We start from the raw sequence: 24249 nt of genomic DNA, 5'->3' as shown, positions 1-24249 counted from the left end.
GTCTCCTCAGGAAGTACAGACGACTCTGTCCTTCCCTGTAGATGCTGTCTGTGCTATCTGACCAGTCCAGTTTATGGTCCAGCTGCAGTCCCAGTTTGTGTCTGGAGTTGGTCAGTAGCTCAGCACCACTAATGGAGTAGGATGGTTCAATGAGGACAATCAAAGTCTACGTGGACAGGAAAGGTGAAGGTGGTACTTTGGTCAGACTGTGTTCTGTTGTGGAGAACAGACTCACTGGGTGGATTCTACTAAACTGGGACAGCATTTGTTGTGTTTTCCTCTGAAGGTGAACAGTGTGTGAGTCCCTCTAGTGGATGTTGTGTAGTACTGTGTTGTCTTTGCTCCAGAGGTTTTTGTTAAGAGTTTTGCTGTTTCCTGTCACTGTGGGCCTCACAGCACAGTAGTACACAGCAGAGTCTGACACTGCAGCAGAGGAGATGTGCACTTGGACCTTTTCTCCATGTGCTTCCACAAACAGTCTTTGGTTTGATGCATTTTGTGTTCCATAGTGAAGGATTAGAAACTCAGGTGGTTTTCCTGGATATTGTCGATACCAGAAGAAATAATCAGTGACTGTCACTGTTTTAGAGTACTTATATGTAAGAGTAACAGAGTTTCCTTCTAAACTGGACTCTTCATTCTTGACTGGACTCAGATCTTCACAGTCGACACCTGAAGGAACAAACATCTGTGTTAGACTGAGTTTCATCACAAACAAACATTATCAAGTGAAACATTGGAATTCAACTGAATGCTGTTGTTCTTTACCTGTGAGAACAACCAGTAGATGGAGATAAACCATCCAGTAATTCAGGTCCAGCATGTTGAATAAAGGGAATGTTCCTGGTTTGTAGATTGAACTGTGTTGAATAGATCAGTTGTTGTGCCTTGTGTAGTTCAGGATCAGATCAGCTACTCCTCCTCCTCCTCAGTGTCTCTGCCTCCTCGTAGTTGTGGTTTTTTTTCTGACTTACTTCCTTCTCCTTCCGCTCTGTAACATGATAGTGATGGTGCGTTCACTGTCCTGTAAATCTGTGTTTCAGACTGACCATCATCCTTTTACATTAGATGCAGACAGACCAACTTTCATACATTTTAAGTAATGTTCAGTTTTTTCTCATGGACTGAATTTTGGGCTTCAACCATTCGAATGTTCGATTTGAACCCATCTGCTTTTATTCTTCCTCATAAAGTTTTACAAGTACGACAAGTCGATAATTCTAAAACTCTGTCACTTCTTTTGACACAAAAAATGAAAATCACAGATGATTTGACTGTTTGTGAAGAAACAATGATGAATCGATAATATGACATGATCCTGACATGAACCAAGGTTCTGATAGTTTATGATTTTTCATTATAGTTTAGTTTTAGTTTAGACTTTTTTTTCTCTAATTCAGTTAGTTTTAATTCGTTTTTAGAGCAGGTTTACTAGTTTTTATTAGTTGTCCTTTTTTTCTAAATGCTTAGTATTAATTTTAGTTTTGTCGTATCTTTTTTCTTCTTCGTCGTATTCAAATAAATCCCAGACAGGACTCTGCTGCTTTCTCCCAACTTTAGTCTCCATGTTTCCAGGTAGGGTGGGGACCAGAAGACGACTGGAAACCACAAGTGATGGACCATTAAGTGTCGTATGGTTACAGCAGAGAAAATTGCTAGAGCGAAATAAATCGCTTTCGTTACAATACGATATTGACAAAGATGAAAATGAAGGGAATTTTATCCATAATTTTTATCTGTTATAGTTAGTTTTATAAGTACACAATACAGTTTCAGTTAGTTTTGGTTTTTTTCTTTTAATTATAGTTTTTATTTATTTCACTTTACGAAAATGGTTTTTCAATTCTAGTTTTCGTCATTTCGTTAGTTTTCATTAACTATAATAACCTTGATGTGAATGTGAACTAAAGCTCTACTTAGTGATCTGATCAGATCATAGAACCTCAGACTGCTTCAGTTGTCATAGTTTGTTTTCAAAGACAATGCACATGTTCAATCAGTCAGTTAATCAGATTTTATTTATATAACACCAAATCATAACAGAAGTTATCTCATGACACTTTATGCATGGAGCCGGTCAAAACCAGACTGTGGAGCCAATTTACAGAAACCAACAGAAACCCAAATGCCATAAATGTCAGAGCAACAGAATCAGCAAGTGACTTCTGATGGACAGATCTGAGAACAAGTGGACCATCTGGGGTGGGCGGGGCTCAGGAGGTCGAATGGGTTGTCCAATAACTGAAGGACTTGTTCCAATCCGGCTCTGTCCCATTCAGAATCATTCTATCAGAATTCCAGTGTTGCTGTGAACTAGTCTAAAATGCCCCAGTAACCTCATGTGTTCCTCTATTGGTGAAGCTGGTCTCCCAGTGAACTCATGGACTTCAGTACTGGTCAGATCCAGGCTCAGTTCTGCTCACTACAGAACATGTTGTGTCTACAGAAGCTCAGACCTTCCATTCCAATAGATCCACGTCTAAAACCAAAGTCATGACAGTTTGCGTAGCATATCCCAGCAACAAGGCGTGAACTGACAGTTGGCAAGTTACATCAACAGGTGAGGACCAATCAGAAGATGGAGTCACATGACGTTGCGAAGTCCAACCCATTTGTTCGGGGTGGAGTCACTCAAGAAAATAATTTCAACCAAACCTGGAATTTGTGGCTCTGTGACTGGAGTTCCTGTTGGAGTTCTTGTCCAGACAGACCAGCTCTGGCTTTGATATTTCACATATGATGAGAATAAATAGTTCAACTGAGACCAAGTGCATCCAGAACTTGTCTTTGGAGCTTCCGAATAAGGAACACCAATAATCCTAACACCCAGTTCAAGACACTCCACCCACCGTACCGCCAGTGTCACGCCCACTGGAGTATGAGTGTTTGGTGGTGGTGGGAGGGGCTGTTGGTGCACATGTGGTTTTCCACCGTGACAGTGAATGAATAATGGATCCATTGTATGTGTTCATAGAAAAGCGCTCCATAAATCTAATCCAAATAGTAATGTTTTCAACAGGTGACAAGTAAGACTTCCATGATGTTGACGACATGTTTGAGTGAAACACACAGATAAATGGTGTGAACTACAGCACTGAAATACTCTGTCAGTGCAGTTTGGTCCAATCTAGTGATTTCAGACCTTTGGTAGAGCCTAGATCGTACACAGTAGAAGATATTCAGGTCAACTGCACTTCAACTTTGGGGACGTGGGACAGTGGTTCTTTCAAAATTCTATTGTATGAGATCCAGATCAGGGCAGATATCTGACATGGGTTCCAATGCATTTGACGCTGCTTTACAGGTAAAATATTCCACTGTTTCTGAGATCCAGCCCCAAAAACACGACCATGAACCTGTCACTGATTTAAAACTAAAAAACTATCAACTCCTTCAATTTCAACCCGTTTGAGCTACTTGTAAAATTTTGGATAATCCCACCAAACATTTTCAAACACATTTTCTCCTGATCGGAATTTATTTAAAGGCGTCAGAGACTGAAAAACCAACCCTTAAAAATAAGGACCACCCTATTGTGCACAGTCTGGATACACTAATGCTTTAGTGTCTGTGATGTTGATGTTCATGTTCCTGAGTGTTTTTATATGATATTTTCTCTTGTTATTTGGATCTAGCCGAGAACTACCTCTAAGAAACATTTAGTTATGTGCACATAATGACAATAAACATTCTGGAATCTGGAATGTTGAACAGGAAAAGACTGACATTAGTCTGTGAACAAATTTCAGCTGTAAGGAGGAAACAGAGGAGAGAACAGACTCACTGGGTGGATTCTACTAAACTGGGACAGCATTTGTTGTGTTTTCCTCTGAAGGTGAACAGTGTGTGAGTCCCTCTAGTGGATGTTGTGTAGTACTGTGTTGTCTTTGCTCCAGAGGTTTTTGTTCAGAGTTTTGCTGTTTCCTGTCACTGTGGGCCTCACAGCACAGTAGTACACAGCAGAGTCTGACACTGCAGCAGAGGAGATGCTCATAGAGATGAGGTTTTTCTCCACATTAATCTTGAGTCCAGAAACGTTTTCAATTCCTGTTGATCCTGAGGATGAGTGTGAGATGAGGAGCTCTGGTGGTTTTCCTGGATATTGTCGATACCAGAAGAAATAATTATTTGATGCCATTTTGGGGTATTTATATGTGAGAGTAACAGAGTTTCCTTCGAAACAGGACTCTTCATTCTTGACTGGACTCAGATCTTCACAGTTGACACCTGAAGGAACGAACATCTGTGTTAGACTGAGTTTCATCACAAACAAACATTATCAAGTGAGACATTAGAATTCAATTGAATCCTGCTGTTCTTTACCTGTGAGAACAACCAGTAGATGGAGATAAACCATCCAGTAATCCAGGTCCAGCATGTTGAATAAAGGGAACGTTCCTGGTTTGTAGATTGAATTGTGTTGAATAGATCAGTTGTTGTGTCTTACGTAGTTCAGGATCAGATCAGCTCCTCCCTCAATTATTCACCAAGTGGTAGTGAGGGTGGTGAGTGGAGGAGGGGGTGATGATGATGATGATGATGATGATGAAGATGGTGAGGTAGAGGAGGGGTTGAGGTGAGCTCTTGGGTTCAGTTGTGTGTCATAAGCGTAACAATGAAAGCAGACGCCATGACGGCTGATGACACGGCTGAGTGGCAGCATGTATAGGATGAAAAGGAGGTGAACCAGGACAGACCCCTGAGGGACACCACAGGTGACCAGGGCTGTTGAGGACTTGACATTACCCAGGCTGACACACTCAGTCCTACCAGAGACAAGAGGTGAAGGCAAAGCACATTTATTTCTACAGTCCAGTTCATACACAGGGCAGTTCACAGTGTTTTACACAAATGGAACAAAGACAAATTAATAACACACAATTACAATTAAAACAGAATCAATTAAACATAAACAATAATCAATTAAAATAGAGTGAAAGGTCAGAGGTCAGACAGAACCCTTTCAGTTGTTCTAAGGTCAGAGGTCACAGTCTGTCTTACTGTTTCACAGTTTAACGCATGGAACTGAAATGCAGCTTCACCCTGTTTAGTCCTGACTCTGGACTCCAGCAGAAGACCAGTCCCTGAGGTGCTCAGGTCCCAGATGGTTCACATGGGACCAACAATAACCCAGATGGACTTTGGTTCTAGACCATGGACAGACTTGTACACCAGCAGAGCTGTTTTAAAGTGTATTTTCTGTGCCACAGGAAGCCAGTGCACAGACCTGGACCAGGACTAATATGGTGGTCCTTCCTGGTGCGTTATCTGAGTTGTGTGGAAATGGTGCAGACGCTGCTCAAATGTGTTTCAGGTTGTGGTTTCATGTTTCTTCAGCTGTGGCTTCAGGTTGGATGTCTGTCTTATCTTGGATTAACAGAAATATTTGTCCAGTTGAACTGAAGAATGGATGTGAGTTGAATCCAGTCTGGTTCTTTGAACAGTGCACCAGCATCAGTCCCTTCCACAGACGGCTGTGACACCTCAGGCTGTGGTTTCCTATCTGCAGCTTTCATCTGTGGGTTCAATCCCACTTCCCTCCTCTGTGCAGAGTAGTCAGATCTGTGTGTTCAGGTTTTTGTACAGCCTCTTCTCCACTTTGGATCACTGTGTTTCTAGAGCACAGTAGTACAGAGCTGTGTCTGCCAGGGTTAGGTCTTTGATGGTCAGCTGTGTGGTCTGGCCTGGTGTTTCAGATGTAAATCGGCCATCAGAGCCATCAGGGATATACTGAGTTGGGGAATTCTGTGCTGTTTTCCAGAGGATAAAGTGAGGAGGCTGAAGGTCAGAATGCTGCCTGTACCAGTGAAGGTAAATGTCGGAGTCTGAGTTCTCAGTGTCGCAGGTCAATGTAACAGATTTTCCTTCTGTTTCACTGACTTCAACTTCCCGTGGTCGGATACTGTTCACAGATATTGAACCTAAAAGGAGGAGACGAAGAACATTTGAAAGTGAAATAATTTTGACAAATTTCAGCTTTCCAATACTGTCTAAAACCATGTCCAGATGTTGTGTTACCAAAGCCCAGAGCAGTGAGAAGAATCCACAGCCAATGTTCCATCTGTACGACAAGGTTGAAATCAACAGAACAATGTGGCTGATGTTCAACATTCAGTGTGAGAACTGTTCTCTGCACAGCAGCAGTTATTATTGACTGAATGGTTGAACACAGTGCACAAGTCACGCAGCACCGACCTGTTGATGTCGCCCCCTAGTGGATGTTGTGTAGTACTGTGTTGTCTTTGCTCCAGAGGTTTTTGTTCAGAGTTTTGCTGTTTCCTGTCACTGTGGGCCTCACAGCACAGTAGTACACAGCAGAGTCTGACACTGCAGCAGAGGAGATGCTCATAGAGATGAGGTTTTTCTCCACATTAATCTTCAGTCCAGAAACATTTTCAATTCCTTTTGATCCTGAGGATGAGTGTGAGATGAGGAGCTCTGGTGGTTTTCCTGGATATTGTCGATACCAGAAGAAATAATCACCTGACACCATTTTAGAGTATTTATATGTGAGAGTAACAGAGTTTCGTTCTAAACTGGACTCTTCATTCTCGACTGGACTCAGATCTTCACAGTTGACACCTGAAGGAACAAACATCTGTCTTAGACTGAGTTTCATCTCAAACAAACATTATCGAGTGAAACATTGGAATTCAATTTAATCTTGTTGTTCTTTACCTGTGAGAACAACCAGTAGATGGACATAAACCATCCAATAATCCAGGTCCAGCATGTTGAATAAAGGGAATGTTCCTGGTTTGTAGTTTGAACTGTGTTGAATAGATCAGTTGTTGTGTCTTGTGTAGTTCAGGATCAGATTAGCTCCTCCCTCAATTATTCACCAAGAGGCAACGACCAATCAACAGGCTCTTCAACCAAACTCTGTTGGTTCGTTCTCTTTCATTTCTCATATTCTGTAGAAAATGATTTCCTGTCAGTTTACCTCATTCTTCGATGAGTACAGAATGTTGGAGGTGTTCCAGTCATCCTTTCAAACCCTCATAGTACTGAGTCGGTATTGTTGAGGGTTCTCAATGACTTTGTTTTATCCTCAGACTGTGGTCACTGTGTGGTTCTGGTTCTGTTGGACCTGACGGCTTTGTTGGATACAGTGGACCATCAGGTTCTCCGGTCTCACCTTGAGAACTGGGTGGGCATTCAGGGTGTGGCTTTTGGCTGGTTCAGATCCTCTTGAACAGACAGAAGTTTTTGTGTCCATGTTGGACCTGTTGAGTCTGATGCTGCTCCTCTCACATGTGGAGTGCCTCAAGGCTCCATCCTCAGCCCTCTTCTCTTCTCCCTTTACTTCCTCTAGGATCAGTTCTCTAATAACAATAGCAGAAATAATATTAATAATAATACTACAAGATTTAAAAAAAAAGAAAAAAAAACAAAGAAAAAAAACAGTAATAATTCAAAATAAACACACATAATTGTATGTGTGTGTTTGATCGTATCCTAAGTGTATGTCTACATGTACAAAATTGTTTACAGGCGTTGGTCTATTTGACGTTGCTTCAGTGGTCTTTTAAAGTTCTCTTTTTTTCTTTCTTCTTTAGTTGTCAGCTCTGGAAGCCAGTTCCATTCCACCATGGCTCTACATAGAACTGTTCTTTGCATTGATTGTGTTCTGGCTTTAGGAACTGTAAAGCAGCCTCTGGTGGCATGCCTCCTGTGGTACTACTGTGGTAATACTCAGCATACCATTTGATACTATGATGAAAAAAGACTCGTCCATACTCATTTTTTTAATAAATGGAAAAAACGATGCCTGTGTTAGAATCTGTACCATCGGTAGGGTACTACTCTTCCAGAACTGATGTGGTCAGTCCACTCCGACAAAACGCATGCAACAGGTTCAGGAACTGGTGACGGAATGGACACAGCTGCAGCTAAAGCAGCTATGACCACCCGTTATTCTAAACCTGTAGACAGGGGCACGCCCATTAACAAACACATTCAAAGACTCACACAACAAACTCCATTCCTGGTCTACGGGGGGTCAGGCTGGTCCTGGACTAGTTCACATGTACCAGGTCATGTCGAAAGAATCGAGGGTTGAAGTTTGTAAAGAGTCGTTTGCAGTGAATCCAAGCCGACTGTTTGACAGAGCAGCCTTTACAGACACATGAGAGACAACAGTGATACTGACATCTGCACAGAACAACCCAGAACCTGTGTGTCATGGTTGGATCAGTGTGTGAGTCCCTCTAGTGGATGTTGTGTAGTACTGTGTTGTCTTTGCTCCAGAGGTTTTTGTTCAGAGTTTTGCTGTTTCCTGTCACTGTGGGCTTCACAGCACAGTAGTACACAGCAGAGTCTGACACTGCAGCAGAGGAGATGCTCATAGAGATGAGGTTATGCTCCACATTAATTTTCAGTCCAGAAACATTTTCCATTAATGTTGATCCTGAGGATGAGTGTGAGATGAGGAGCTCTGGTGGCTTTCCTGGATATTATCGATACCAGAAGAAATAATCATTGATTGCCAAAGTTTTAGAGTATTTATATGTGAGAGTAACAGAGTTTCCTTCTAAACTGGACTCTTCATTCTCGACTGGACTCAGATCTTCACTGTCGACACCTGAAGGAACAAACATCTGTGTTAGACTGAGTTTCATCACAAACAAACATTATCAAGTGAAACATTGGAATTAAACTGAATCCTGTAGTTCTTTATCTGTGAGAACAACCAGTAGATGGAGATAAACCATCCAGTAATCCAGGTCCAGCATGTTGAATCAAGGGAATGTTCCCGGTTTGTAGATTGAACTGTGTTGAATAGATCAGTTGTTGTGTCTTGTGTAGTTCAGGATCAGATCAGCTCCTCCCTCAATTATTCACCAAGAGGCAATGACCAGTCAACAGGCTCTTCAACCAAACTCTGTTGGTTCGTTCTCTTTCATTTCTCAGATTGTGTTGAAAATGATTTCCTGTCAGTTGACTTTATTCTTAGATGAGTACAGGATGTTGGAGGTGTTCCAGTCTGCCTTTCAAACCCTCATAGTACTGAGTCGGTATTGTTGAGGGTTCTCAATGACTTTGATTTTTTTTTTTTTTTAGCTTACTGGCTGACAGGCCGTAAGCTATTGTTGTCATGCGGTGTCCGTCGTTGTCGTCTTCTGTCGTCCATTACAGAATTGTCAATCGTCTTCTCCGAAACTACAATTCCGATTAACTTCAAACTTGGTATACAGCTTCTTTATGATGATGTCGACAAAAGTTAGTGAAATTATTTGGATCCGGATCTGATTCTGGATTTGGTGCGACTTTGAAAAATGTTCCCATTATAAGAGATAGGAAGTGGGTTGATCCAATAAATCAGTAAGTATCGATGATGTCAAGTTGGAATTTAATTTTTTTACTGATCTGATTGGAATATAACCAAAACATGGGCGGTTTCTGTTATATAATAAATACATATAACTGGGTGATAATAAATGGCATCTGGATACATTTCCCAAAGTTTTTAATTTGGCCGGTAAGCTACAGGGCCATTGGTCCTATTGGTTTTTTTTTGGTTTTTTTTTTATTTAGTGATTTATTCCGAACATGCAATGAAATTTAACATATATGCAAACTAGCAAACCATACATAATAATTCAAATATCAAGAATCATAACAATCTTAGACAGAAGAACAGCACAATAGTTCCATTTCCATTTACTTGAAAAGGGGCAGGAAGAAGTGCAACTGATTTAACCCCACCCCCCCTGCCTAAAATATTATTAATAATATACATGTCCCTCTTCCTTTTACATTACTCTTTTATATTTATACATCTATTTACACACACACACGCACACACTCATTCATCCATAAGCACATACATACGTTTATACATATACATAACATACAAGTACACACACACATACAAATATGGGGACAGTTACTAAACCTCATCTCTATATCTTGTGAAAAACCTGTCCTAAGTGTTTTCGAATATGCTCCTATTTGAACATTCCTTGTGCTCCTCCCTCAGTGTATTCCATACTTTAACAACACACACACACAAATGCTAAATCTTTTCCAGTCGTGCGCACCCTCTGAATTTAGAAATTCCATTTACCCTTAAATTCTACCTCCTTCCCTTTCAGTGAATAATTTTTGTGTGTTTCCTGGTAGTTGATTATTTTGGCTTTGAATATGATTTGTGTTGTTTGCAGTTCTATGATGTCTGTGAGTTTTAGTCACTTTGACTGTAAAAATAATGCATTTGTGTGATCTGTGGAACCTGCCTTGTGAGTGATCCTTACTGCTTTCTGGTGTAGAATGATTAGTGGATGGATTGGACTGATGGAGTTATGGGCCCAAACCTCTGCACACTAACTTATAGATGGTAGAACTAGGGCTGCACGATTAATCAATTTTAAATCAAAATCAGATTTTTTAATTAGGACGATTTTTAAAAAGGGAAATCGTCAAATCGATATCATCTTTCTCGTGCCTATGGGCCACACACCTGCGGGCTACCATAGGCCCCTCCTCCAGGCAACCGTAGGCCCCTCCTCCAGGCTACTGTAGGCCCCTCCTCCAGGCAACTGTAGGCCCCTCCTCCAGGCTACTGTAGGCCCCTCCTCCAGGCTACTGTAGGCCCCTCCTCCAGGCTACTGTAGGCTCCTCCTCCAGGCTACCGAAGGCCCCTCCTCCAGGATACTGTAGGCTTCTCCTCCAGGATACCATAGGCCCCTCCTCCAGGCTACCGTAGACCCCTCCTCCAGGCTACCGTAGGCCCGTCCTCCAGGCTACTGTAGGCCCCTCCTCCAGGCTACTTTAGGTTCCTCCTCCAGGCTACTGTAGGCCCCTCCTCCAGGCTACTGTAGGCCCCTCCTCCAGGCTACTGTAGGCCCCTCCTCCAGGCTACTGTAGGCTCCTCCTCCAGGCTACTGTAGGCTCCTCCTTCAGGCTACTGTAGGCTCCTCCTCCAGGCTACCGTAGGCTCCTCCTCCTATCTGTGACAGTGGTCTGTCATAGAAGTCCGTGTAGTGACCACAGACGTTAAATCTGTTACCTGCAGTAGTGATATCAATGTAAGCTGATGTTTCACGCACGGATCCCCCAATTTAAATAGAACCGCATGTGGATCCCCCAGTTTAAAAAGAACCACATGTGGATCCCCCAGTTTAAATAGAACCACATGTGGATCACTTGTATTTCATGGTTCATGCACACATGACTGATGTCTGTCACTGTCTTACAGTGGTATCCCTTCTGGGCCCAGATACCCCAAAAAGGGAAAAAAAAACATTTTTATTTATAATTAATTTATTTCTCTTACTTGCTAAATTTTTCAGTCACAAATGTAAGTTCTGTAACACAAAACCAAATATTATTTATTTTTTGCAACATGTTGAACTTTATTTAAAGCTGTTGGATAAATCTGGAAACAAAAAGGCTGTAAAAACCATCGGTATTTGCTCGAATTTGGACATTGTATTGTGGTGTATTCCCCCTGGCAAACTTGTTCTGTTATTTTCTTGTTGTATATATTGTTTGTATACTCTACTTCATTCAATAAAGATTTAATTAAGAAAAAAAAAAAAAAAACTTCTGTGGGTTCATCAGGTGATACCATCACAGATTTGAGGTCGGAGCAGTGGCTTGCATTGTGGGCTGCTCACAAAATAACAAGCTGACTTCTGTTGTCTGTTGTAGTTTGTACCTAAATATAAAAATCGAAAATTGAGTTTTTAATGGAAAAAGTCGGGTTTTTATTTTTTGCCAAAATTGTGCAGCCCAAGGTAGAACTATGGAACAGTAAAGAATGCGGAGTGATTTGTGATCCAGAACCTGTTTTGCTTTATTTAATCCTCCAATACTTCTTGATCATTTGATTGTATATGTCTTACATGAGGCTTCCAGCTGATCTGATTATCTGTTGTCACCCCTAAGAATTTGATTTCTGCAACTCCATCGATGTTTACCCCATCTAGTTGAATCTGTATTGTTCTATCGTTTCGATCATTTCTGCAATTCCCAAACTTTGTTTTCTCCTCAGACTGTGGTCACTGTGTGGTTCTGGTTCTGTTGGACCTGATGGCTGCCTTGGATACAGTGGACCATCAGGTTCTGAATGATAAACACACTGAGATCCTGTGGTTTGGACCAGCTGATGGCTTCAGAGTCCATGTGGATCTGGATCCTTTACGTCAACATTTGACACAGACAGTAACAAACCTGGGTTTAAGGCTGGACACTGATCTGAAACGTGATGCACAGATTCAATCGGTGCTGAAGTCCATGTGTTTTCAACTGAGACAACTGGACGAAGTTCAACCGTTTGTCAGTTTCATTTGGAGGTTTGAATCCCTGCTTTTATCCAGTCTGCTTTAGACTGTAATGGCTTTTATGTTGGCTTGGTCCAGACATCAATGGTTCATCTCCAGCTGGTTCCAAACATTGCTGATCCACCTTCAACTGGAGCCAAAAACCAGACCATATCAGCCCAGTTTGAGAATCAGTTCATTGGCTCTCGGTTGGTTGTGTCATTGCTGTTCAAATGTGTTCCTTCCTTTGTCAGTGTCTTCATGGCCTTGGCCCATAGTATCTGTGGGACCTGCTCCAGTCGGACACATCAGTCATTGTTGTTCATCCCAAAGACAAACAGGAAACTGAAGGTGACTGGGCTTTTTCAGTGGTTTCTTCCAAACTGTGGAATGAACCACCTTTGCACATCGGGTAGGACCATTCACTGACTGTTTTTAAATCTGCTCCTTAAACAGACTGTTTGTGTTTGGCTTTGCACTCCGTTTGACAGCTTGGCCTTCATTGGTTTAATGTTTAACCACTTGAATTGTTTATTCATTCTGTGGTGTGTTTTATTTGTTATTGTGTTGGTGTACAGCTCTTTGGTCAACTGTGGTGTTTTGAAAGTGTTTTATGAATAAAGTTGAGTTGATGAGAGTAGTTGGTGGTACCAATACCAGTATCAGGTATCGGGTCCGATAGTTTTTGTTCAGTTTGGTTAATTCAGCCCTCTGCTGGATTAATTGACAAACGCTCATTCCAACACATTAAATGTCAGTAGCAGCACTTTGCTCCAGTTAGACTAACGACAACGACAATAAAGCACATTTACAAAAGGAACTAAGAACTGAAATGGGATTATTAAGGACAAGTATCGGTACTCGGTATCGGCAAGTAATCAAATATAAGTGCTTGTACTCGGTTTGGAAAAAAGTGGTATGGGTGCATCCCTACCTGTAACTACTTAGCACTGATTAACTGGAACACAAAATTGGTTTGTTGAACTTGTTAGGCCTTGAACTCCATAGACAGGTGCATCCAATCATGAGAAAAGGTATTTAAGGAAACCAGTGGCAAGTAGTTCTTGTCTTTAACTCTGCTCTGAAGAGTGGCAACATGGGAGCATCAAAACAACTGTCAAATGACCTGAAAACAAGGAGTGTTCAACATTATGGTTAAGGGGAAGGCTACAAAAACTATGAGATTTCAGCTGTCAGTTTGGACTGTGAGGAAATGGAAGACCACAGGAACAGTTCTAGTTCAGAGTCTAGTTCAGGGTGCCCAAATTGATGCACCTGTCTAATTTTGTTTTTGATGCATTTTGCAGATTTCCTGTTCATCCAGTAAACCTCATCAGTTATTTGATAGATGCAAATGAAATTGCTGATCCAAACACCTAATTATTTATAAATGAAAGTAATAGAAATTGTCAGGGGTGTCCAGACTTTTTTGTACAACTGTAACATTTGCATCTAACAGTGTGTGAGTCCCTCTAGTGGATGTTGTGTAGTACTGTGTTGTCTTTGCTCCAGAGGTTTTCGTTCAGAGTTTTGCTGTTTCCTGTCACTGTGGGCCTCACAGCACAGTAGTACACAGCAGAGTCTGACACTGCAGCAGAGGAGATCTGCACTTGGATCTTTTCTCCATGTGCTTCCACAAACAGTCTATGGTTTGATGCATTTTGTGTTCCATAGTGAAAGATTAGAAACTCAGGTGGTTTTCCTGGATATTGTCGATACCAGTAGAGCTGATCACTGAGTGTCACTGTTTTAGAGTATTTATATGTGAGAGTAACAGAGTTTCCTTCTAAACTGGACTCTTCATTCTTGACTGGACTCAGTTCTTCACAGTCGACACCTGGAAAAGACAGAGTTCTGTTAATTCAACCTGGAATAAAGTCAATCAGTGAATCCTGTTTCAAAGCTGTTTAAATGTGACTGGTACAGAACCAAACATACATGTTGTAATGGTTAGAATCAACCCATAAACCATCCAGTAATCCAGGTCCAGCATGTTGAATAAAGGGAATGTTCCTGGTTTGTAGACTGAAGTGTGTTGAATAGATCAGTTGCTGTTCCTTGTGTAGTTCAGGATCAGATCAGCTCCTCCCTCGTTTATTCATCGAGAGGTCACGACCAATCAACAGGCTCTTCAACCAAACTCATTTGCTACGTTCTCTTTCATTTCTCAGATTGTGCAGAAAATGATTTCCTGTCAGTTGAGTTCATTCTTAGATGAGCACAGGATGTTGGAGGTGTTCCAGTCTGCCTTTCAAACCCTCATCGTACTGAGTCGGTAGTGTTGAGGGTTCTCAGTGACTTTTTTTTCATTTAGTGATTTATTCCAAACATGCAATTAAATTTAACATATATGCAAACTGGCAAAACATACATAATAATTCAAATATCAAGAATCATAACAATCTTAGACAGAAGAACAGCACAATAATTCCATTTACCTGAAAAGGGGCGGGAAGAAGTGCAATTGATTTAACCCCACCCCCTCTGCCTCAAATATTATTAATATACATGTCCCTCTTCCTTTTACATTACTCTTTTATATTTATATAGCTGTTCACACACACACACACACACACAGACACACACACACTCACTCATTCATCCACATACACATACTGTACATGTAAGAACTCTGAAGAACTCATAAAAACACCTGTTGCCATATTCAACTGTCCATCCTCTGCGTACATTCCATCTGTTTTCCAGGTGCTGGCAGATGTGTACTAGGGATGCAAATTATCGATTAATTCATTAAACATTAGTTGGTGGCCCTTATCGATCGATTAACGATTAATTGATACGTGATGATTTTCCTGAAACCTGAATTTCTTTTTCAATACGGTCTATAAGAATAAAAGCTGAATATTATTTCTATACTTCATGATAAAAGCATGTCATATTCCTTAATGATTGATTTTTTTAACCATTGGATACAGTCAGTGTGTCCTGCGGAATTCATCTGTTGATGTGGTGGTGTGTAATGGGGGGGGGTGCATGCGTGTGTGTTTTGTCGGGGGGGGGGATACTCGCATGGACACAGTATGACTGGGGGATGCATGCGTGCGTCACTTTATGTCCTACTTACAATACCATGGGGGTACGGGACGGTGCAGTCCGTGCCCCCTCAGAAGTGTAAGTGAAACTTTTCACTGACTGTAGACTAGACCAACCTCCAAGGAAAACGCTCCGATACCAACCCTGCATTTGTGCGTGTATTTAGGCGGGGGTGCACCGCTCCCACAAACAGACGGGTCGGTCTGTGTTTGGCTCCACCATGTCCATAAAGACATTCTAACTCATCAACACCATGATCCCGTTTGATTACCAGCTATCCCAGCCGCAGTGTCGTGGCACGGACAAACCAACAGCCTTCGGACTGGTGTGGACGGGCGGAAAAGGGTAATTAACCGACAATTAATAACTTAATCGAGCAAGTTCTTATCGACAATCATTAGTCGATTAATTGTTTACATCCCTAATGCGTACCCAGACGGAGAATACCAGCAGGAACCATGAAGGTAGAGGATCTGTTCAAAGAGCCACTGTGTGAGTTAGAGATGAACTACTGACACATTTAGGACAACTACCCTCAGCAATATCAACATTAGTATCACATTAATGTTGCCTCTGTCATCTACAGGTTTATTTCTGACTTTCTTCTTCTTCATAAAACTTTCTTCTTTTTCGTGGTATTTGTCCAGTATGGTTAATTCAGAGCAGCGCCCTCTGGTGGATTAATTGACAAACGCTCATTCCAGTACATTAAATGTCAGTAGCAGTACTTTGTTCCAGTCAGACTAATGACAACGACAATAAAGCACATTTACAAAAGGAACTAAGAACTGGGATGGGATTATTGAGGACTAGTATCGGTACTCGGTATCGACAAGTAATCAAATATAAGTACTTGTACTTGTACTGGGTCTAGAAAACAGTGGTATGGGTGCATCCCTACCTGTAACTACTTAGCACTGATTAATTGGAACACAAAATCGGTTTGTTGAACTTGTTAGGCCTTGAACTCCATAGACAGGTGCATCCAATCATGAGAAAAGGTATTTAAGGAAACCAGTGGTAAGTAGTTCTTGTCTTTGACTCTGCTCTGAAGAGTTGCAACATGGGAGCATCAAAACAACTGTCAAATGACCTGAAAACAGAGTGTCCAACATTATGGTTTAGGGGAAGGCTACAAAAACTATCAGAGATTTCAGCTGTCAGTTTGGACTGTGAGGAAATGGACGACCACAGGCACAGTTCTAGTTCAGGCCAGAAGAAACAGGCCAAGAAAAATATCAGAGAGGTGAAGGATGATGACAACGGTCAAAGACAACCCACAGACCACCTCCAAAGACCTCCAACATCATCCTGCTGCACATGGGGTCACTGTGCATCCTTCAACAACTCAGAGCACTTTACACCAGGAGGAGCTGTACAGGACAGTGATGCAGAAGAAGCCTTTTGTGCACACGCCACAAACAGAGGCACTGGAGGTATGCAGAAGCACATTTGGACAAACTGGCTTCATTTTAGAATAGGGTGCTGTGGACTGATAGAACAAATGTTAGAGTTATTTGGTCAGAACAAGGGACGATATGCATGATGGTGAAAGAACACAGCATTCCAAGAAAAACACTTGGTACCCACAGTAGAATGTGGTGGAGGTTCCATCAGGCTGAGGGGCTGAGGGGACAGTACCAGGACTGGGAACCCTGTTAAAGTTGAGGGTCACATGGATTCCACTCAATATCAGCAGATTCTTGAGAATAATGTTGAAGAATCAGTCACAAAGTTGAAGTTATGCTGGGGCAAGATATTTAAACAAGACAAAGACCCAAAACACCACCACTCCAAATCTACTCAGACATTCATGCAGAGGAACAGGTAGAATGTTCTGGAACGGATCATCCCAGTCCCCAGAACTGAATATCACTGAAAGTCTGTGGGATGATTTGAAGTGGGCTGTCCACGCTGGGCAAGCACCAAATAAAACTGAACTGGAGATGTTTTGTATGAGGAAATGTCCAGAGTACCTTCATCCATAATCCACACATTCATTAGAGGCTGTAGGCAGCACCTAGAGGATTTTATTTTTGCAAAAGGAGGCCCAACTACATATTGATGTGATTTTTCTGTTGGGGTGCCAAAATTTATGCACGTGTCTAATTTTGTTTTGATGCATTTTGCAGATTTCCTTTTCATCTAGTAAACCTGATCAGTTATTTGATAGATACAAACGAAATAATAGAAATATTCAGGGGTGTCCAAACTTTTTCACACCACTGAGACATTTGCATCTAACAGTGTGTGAGTCCCTCTAGTGGATGTTGTGTAATACTGTGTTGTCTTTTCTCCAGAGGTTTTTGTTCAGAGTTTTGCTGTTTCCTGTCACTGTGGGCCTCACAGCACAGTAGTACACAGCAGAGTCTGACACTGCAGCAGAGGAGATCTGCACTTGGACCTTTCCTCCATGTGCTTCCACAAACAGTCTGTGGTTTGATGCATTTTGTGTTCCACGGTGAAGGATTAGAAACTCAGGTGGTTTTCCAGGATATTGTCGATACCAGTAGAACTCATCACTGATTGTCACTGTTTTAGAGTATTCATATGTGAGAGTAACAGAGTTTCCTTCTAAACTGGACTCTTCATTCTTGACTGGACTCAATTCTTCACAGTCGACACCTGAAAAAGACAGAGTTCTGTTAATTCAACCTGGAATAAAGTCAATCAGTGAATCCTGTTTCAAAGCTGTTTAAATGTGACTGGTACAGAACCAAACATACGTGTTGTAATGGTTAGAATCAACCCATAAACCATCCAGTAATCCAGGTCCAGCATGTTGAATAAAGGGAATGTTCCTGGTTTGTAGATTGAACTGTGTTGAATAGATCAGTTGTTGTGTCTTGTGTAGTTCAGGATCAGATCAGCTCCTCCTCCTCCTCCTCCTCTTCAGTGTCTCCTCTGTTTTTGGTCCAGTCTTTTTGTTCCTCCTATGTATGGATGGCTTTGGTTCAGGTCTCCACATCTCTCCATCCTTCTGCTCTGAGCTCTTAGACCATGAGTTTGTCCAGTCCAGATCAGAAGATGCTCTGACCTCCTTTATCGTTCCAAATCAAAGGCAAACCCAGCTGATTGGACCTGTGGAAATACTGGAGTGGAAGTGGAAAAGGAAGTGACTTCAACATGAAACTGAATGTAGAGACTCCATTAATTGATCAACATGATCCTTCGTCCATGAAGGTCAGTGAAGGGGTGTCCATCTGTCCATGTCCAGGTGGATTTATTTCTCTAATGCTGCTATATTGACCTTCATAATGTCTGATAGATGAGGACGGAATAGGACTCAACACACCTGATACCCTGAAGCCACCATCTACAGTTCTTGAATGAAATCAAGGTTTGGGACAGTATGTTGTGAGCAGAGGAACCTCATATTTCGACCCATTGATGATGGAACCTGGAAACCCATCAAACAAGTTGGTAATCAGTGACAGAGCTGGGATGGAAATGTGTGGATCACTACCAAAGAACAAGATGTCATCTGCATAAAGCATCACTTTCTGTGACGTGGGTCCAACGCGTACGCCAGGGAAGTTGGGATCTCAGAGGATGGTGGCAGCTACTGGTTCTTCAGCCAAACTGAGGGGGGGGTGGGGTCTCCCTGGTCACAACTGTACACAAGCTACAGTAGGAGGAGATGAGTGCATTAGTAGCTTCTCCACAAATGCGTCCATGTGTGACTTGGTCATGGGAAGGTTGATGAGATGAGTTGGAGGTTGTGGCACTTCTCTGGGACAGGTGGAAGCACACAGAGTTTGAAAAACACCAACTCCTCAACAGAGGAAACCCAAAGCTACTGTAGAATAAGGCTGGGATCTGTGTGTTTAGTGTCATCAGCTGGTTTGGCACTGATGTGTGTTTGAGGAGAGTGTGACTCCTCCCACAGTGTTTGATTGGCAGCTGTAGCCACAGTGACTGTGATCAAACAGGAATGAGCAGAATCCATCTGATATGAAGCTGTGGGTTCAATCCCACTTCCCTCCTCTGTGCAGAGTAGTCAGATCTGTGTGTTCAGGTTTTTGTACAGCCTCTTCTCCACTTTGGATCACTGTGTTTCTAGAGCACAGTAGTACAGAGCTGTGTCTGCCAGGGTTAGGTCTTTGATGGTCAGCTGTGTGGTCTGGTCTGGTGTTTCAGATGTAAATCGGTCACGATATAAATCATGGATATACTGAGTTGGCGAATTCTGGGCTCTTTTCCAGAGGATAAAGTGAGGAGGCTGAAGGTCAGAATGCTGCCTGTACCAGTGAAGGTCAATGTTGGAGGAAGAGCTCTCAGTGTCGCAGGTCAATGTAACAGATTTTCCTTCTGTTTCACTGACTTCAACTTCCCGTGGTCGGATACTCTTCACAGATATTGAACCTAAAAGGAGGAGATGAAGAACATTTGAAAGTGAAATAATTTGGACAAATTTCAGCTTTCCAGTACTGTCTAAAACCATGTCCAGATGTTGTGTTACCAAAGCCCAGAGCAGTGAGAAGAATCCACAGCCAATGTTCCATCTGTACGACAAGGTTGAAATCAACAGGACCAAGTGGCTGATGTTAAACATTCAGTGTGAGAACTGTTCTCTGCACAGCAGCAGTAATTATTGACTGAATGGTTGAACACAGTGCACAAGTCACACAGCACCGACCTGATGATGTCGCCCTCAAGTGGATGTTGTGTAGTACTGTGTTGTCTTTGCTCCAGAGGTTTTTGTTCAGAGTTTTGCTGTTTCCATTCACTGTGGGCCTCACAGCACAGTAGTACACAGCAGAGTCTGACACATGAAGCTTCTGGATCTTCAGAGGAAATGAGGTCTGGTTGATCTCGGCGTCAAATCTGTCGTTCTGGAACTCGGGAGCTTTAACTGTTTCTGATCCTGATATGAATCTCTGTAACATGTATCTGGGATAATCATTCACTTCCTGTTTGTACCAGTACAGATATGCATTAGTGCTGCTGGTCTCAAATGTACATTGTAGAGTCAGTGTGAGTCCTTGAACAGCAGTGACATCTCCTGTTGGCTGGGTCACTTTGTCTTCTCCTTTACACTCTGGGGAAGAACAGAACATGCAGAGGAAGAGATGAATCAATACAGATGATTGATTCCAGCTGAACAGTCAGTAGGTTTCTAGAGTTACCTATCCAGAGAGTCAGAATCAGGATGTTTCTCAGCCAGTGTTTCATGTCTGCAGTGAGAGGGGAGGAGACAGACCAAGAACATTCACATCTTCTCAATTCTGTTTGTTTCTCCTCAAGTTTTCACATTGACTCATCCCCTCAGATATTAGCCCCTCCCACCATAGTCCTGATTGCACGAGTCTGGTAAACTGACGTATTTTTCAGGGTCTAGGTTGACATTCTGTCTTTGTTCATGTGATTGTAGGTCAACAGGTTTTTGGAACACCTTGAAGAGGAATGGGAGATGGGCCGGTTTGTGGAGAGGAGACCAGCGTCCAGATGAGGTTTTATCAGGAGAGGTTTGATGACCAAGGACAGTTTTCCTGTTTTCCTCTGGTTGACACTGGTTTCCTCTGTTGTCATATTCATGGTTATTTGTCCTTTCAATGGTCTGGACCAAGGTACTGTTTGTGTCTGGAGTTGGTCAGTAGCTCAGCACCACTAATGGAGTAGGATGGTTCAATGAGGACAATCAAAGTCTACGTGGACAGGAAAGGTGAAGGTGGTACTTTGGTCAGACTGTGTTAGAATACAAGAGATTTAATGTCATTGTAAAATGTTATACAATGAAACTGGGTAGAGCTTACCCTCTTCAATCCAAAATAAATAAAACAAAGAATAGCAATAAATCAAACATCCAATAAACATGGCGAGTCAGTAAAACATTCATTCAAATCCACAGTTCTGACACTTTGCTCTCACATACTTTTCTTGCACAGAATTATAGAACATACAGTCTGACCCATGGGCCTCCCTTTGGCTTTTAACAGTCTGATTGTTCAAGGATACAAACTGTTTTTTAGCCTGTTCATCTGACTTTTGATGCTTTGATTGGTGGTGGGGGGAGGGGCTGTTGGTGCACATGTGGTTTACCACCGTGACAGTGAATGAATAATGGATCCATTGTATGTGTTCATAGAAAAGCGCTCCATAAATCTAATGGAAATTGTAATGTTTTCAACAGGTGACAAGTAAGACTTTCATGATGTTGACGACATGTTTGAGTGAAACACACAGATAAATGGTGTGAACTACAGCACTGAAATACTCTGTCAGTGCAGTTTGGTCCAATCTAGTGATTTCAGACCTTTGGTAGAGCCTAGATCGTACACAGTAGAAGATATTCAGGTCAACTGCACTTCAACTTTGGGGACTTGGGACAGTGGTTCTTTCAACATTCTATTGTATGAGATCCAGATCAGGGCAGATATCTGACATGGGTTCCAATGCATTTGACGCTGCTTTACAGGTAAAATATTCCACTGTTTCTGAGATCCAGTCCCAAAAACACGACCATGAACCTGTCACTGATTTAAAACTAAAAAACTATCAACTCCTTCAATTTACACCTGTTTCAGCTACCTGTAAACTTTTGGATGATCCCACCAAACATTTTCAAACACATTTTCTCCTGACAGGAATTTATTTGAAGGGGTCAGAGACTGAAAAACCAACCCTTAAAAATAAGGACATCCCTATTGTGCACAGTCTGGATACACTAATGCTTTAGTGTCTGTGATGTTGATGTTCATGTTCCTGAGTTTTTTAGATGACATTTTCTCTTGTTATTTGGATCTAGTTGAGAACTACCTCTAAGAAACATTTAGTTATGTGCACATAATGACAATAAACATTCTGGAATCTGGAATGATGAACAGGAAAAGACTGACATTAGTCTGTGAACAAACTTCAGCTGTAAGGAGGAAACAGAGGAGAGAACAGACTCACTGGGTGGATTCTACTAAACTGGGACAGCATTTGTTGTGTTTTCCTCTGAAGGTGAACAGTGTGTGAGTCCCTCTAGTGGATGTTGTGTAGTACTGTGTTGTCTTTGCTCCAGAGGTTTTTGTTCAGAGTTTTGCTGTTTCCTGTCACTGTGGGCCTCACAGCACAGTAGTACACAGCAGAGTCTGACACTGCAGCAGAGGAGATGCTCATAGAGATGAGGTTTTTCTCCACATTAATCTTCAGTCCAGAAACTTTTTCAATTCCTGTTGATCCTGAGGATGAGTGTGAAATGAGGAGCTGTGGTGGTTTTCCTGGATATTGTCGATACCAGAAGAAATAATCAGTTGACACCATTTTAGGGTATTTATATGTGAGAGTAACAGAGTTTCCTTCTAAACTGGACTCTTCATTCTTGACTGGACTCAGATCTTCACAGTCGACACCTGAAGGAACAAACATCTGTGTTAGACTGAGTTTCATCACAAACAAACATTATCAAGTGAAACATTGGAATTCAACTGAATCCTTTTGTTCTTTACCTGTGAGAACAACCAGTAGATGGAGATAAACCATCCAGTAATCCAGGTCCAGCATGTTGAATAAAGGGAATGTTCCTGGTTTGTAGATTGAACTGTGTTGAATAGATCAGTTGTTGTGTCTTGTGTAGTTCAGGATCAGATCAGCTCCTCCCTCAATTATTCACCAAGTGGTAGTGAGGGTGGTGAGTGGAGGAAGGGGTGATGACGATGACGATGATGATGATGATGATGATGATGATGATGAAGATGATGATGATGATGATGATGGTGCTGCTGCTGATAAAGATGATGAGGTAGAGGAGGGGTTGAGGTGAGCTCTTAGGTTCAGTTGTGTGTCATCAGCGTAACAATGAAAGCAGACGCCATGACGGCTGTTGACACGGCTGAGTGGCAGCATGTATGGGATGAAGAGGAGTGGAACCAGGACAGACCCCTGAGGGACACCACAGGTGACCAGGGTTGTGGAGGACTTGGCATTACCCAGGCTGACACACTCAGTCCTACCAGAGACAAGAGGTGAAGGCAAAGCACATTTATTTCTACAGTCCAGTTCATACACAGGGCAGTTCACAGTGTTTTACACAAATGGAACAAAGACAAATTAATAACACACAATTACAATTAAAACAGAATCAATTAAACATAAACAATAATCAATTAAAATAGAGTGAAAGGTCAGAGGTCAGACAGAACCCTTTCAGTTGTTCTAAGGTCAGAGGTCACAGTCTGTCTTACTGTTCCACAGTTTAACACATGGAACTGAAATGCAGCTTCACCCTGTTTAGTCCTGACTCTGGACTCCAGCAGAAGACCAGTCCCTGAGGTGCTCAGGTCCCAGATGGTTCACATGGGACCAACAATAACCCAGATGGACTTTGGTTCTAGACCATGGACAGACTTGTACACCAGCAGAGCTGTTTTAAAGTGTATTTTCTGTGCCACAGGAAGCCAGTGCACAGACCTGGACCAGGACTAATATGGTGGTCCTTCCTGGTGCGTTATCTGAGTTGTGTGGAAATGGTGCAGACGCTGCTAAAATGTGTTTCAGGTTGTGGTTTCATGTTTCTTCAGCTGTGGCTTCAGGTTGGATGTCTGTCTTATCTTGGATTAACAGAAATATTTGTCCAGTTGAACTGAAGAATGGATGTGAGTAGAATCCAGTCTGGTTCTTTGAACAGTGCACCAGCATCAGTCCCTTCCACAGACGGCTGTGACACCTCAGGCTGTGGTTTCCTATCTGCAGCTTTCATCTGTGGGTTCAATCCCACTTCCCTCCTCTGTGCAGAGTAGTCAGATCTGTGTGTTCAGGTTTTTGTACAGCCTCTTCTCCACTTTGGATCACTGTGTTTCTAGAGCACAGTAGTACAGAGCTGTGTCTGCCAGGGTTAGGTCTTTGATGGTCAGCTGTGTGGTCTGGCCTGGTGTTTCAGATGTAAATCGGCCACGATATAAATCACCGATATACTGAGATGGGGAATTCTGTGCTCTTTTCC

The 24249-nt window shown here is 42.1% G+C and overlaps 5 gene segments (V, D, J or C); all 5 read right to left on the bottom strand.

Moving 5' to 3' along the window:
* Positions 1 to 3940: 3940 nt before the first annotated feature.
* Positions 3941 to 4395, bottom strand: LOC115437267 (T cell receptor alpha variable 4-like; the record flags this gene model as incomplete). The annotated part of the segment is given in 2 exon segments: positions 3941 to 4227; positions 4324 to 4395. Coding segments are annotated over 2 exon segments (342 nt in total), but the record flags the coding sequence as incomplete, so codon positions are not given.
* Positions 4396 to 5545: 1150 nt separating this feature from the next.
* Positions 5546 to 6125, bottom strand: LOC115437260 (T cell receptor alpha variable 38-2/delta variable 8-like). The segment is given in 2 exon segments: positions 5546 to 5921; positions 6019 to 6125. Coding segments are annotated over 2 exon segments (360 nt in total).
* A 149-nt stretch (positions 6126 to 6274) lies between these two features.
* LOC115437253 (T cell receptor alpha variable 3-like) lies at positions 6275 to 6758 on the bottom strand (the record flags this gene model as incomplete). The annotated part of the segment is given in 2 exon segments: positions 6275 to 6582; positions 6679 to 6758. Coding segments are annotated over 2 exon segments (363 nt in total), but the record flags the coding sequence as incomplete, so codon positions are not given.
* A 1044-nt stretch (positions 6759 to 7802) lies between these two features.
* LOC115437463 (T cell receptor alpha variable 18-like) lies at positions 7803 to 20530 on the bottom strand. The segment is given in 3 exon segments: positions 7803 to 7892; positions 20063 to 20361; positions 20450 to 20530. Coding segments are annotated over 3 exon segments (435 nt in total).
* A 438-nt stretch (positions 20531 to 20968) lies between these two features.
* Positions 20969 to 22902, bottom strand: LOC115437461 (T cell receptor alpha variable 4-like). The segment is given in 3 exon segments: positions 20969 to 21008; positions 22354 to 22660; positions 22757 to 22902. Coding segments are annotated over 3 exon segments (402 nt in total).
* Positions 22903 to 24249: the final 1347 nt, after the last annotated feature.

This window comes from Sphaeramia orbicularis, chromosome 17, assembly GCF_902148855.1.
Source record: "Sphaeramia orbicularis chromosome 17, fSphaOr1.1, whole genome shotgun sequence".
NCBI lineage: Eukaryota > Metazoa > Chordata > Actinopteri > Kurtiformes > Apogonidae > Sphaeramia > Sphaeramia orbicularis.
The sequence above is the reverse complement of the archived record's forward strand: the minus strand, read 5'-3'. Positions and strand labels throughout refer to the sequence as shown.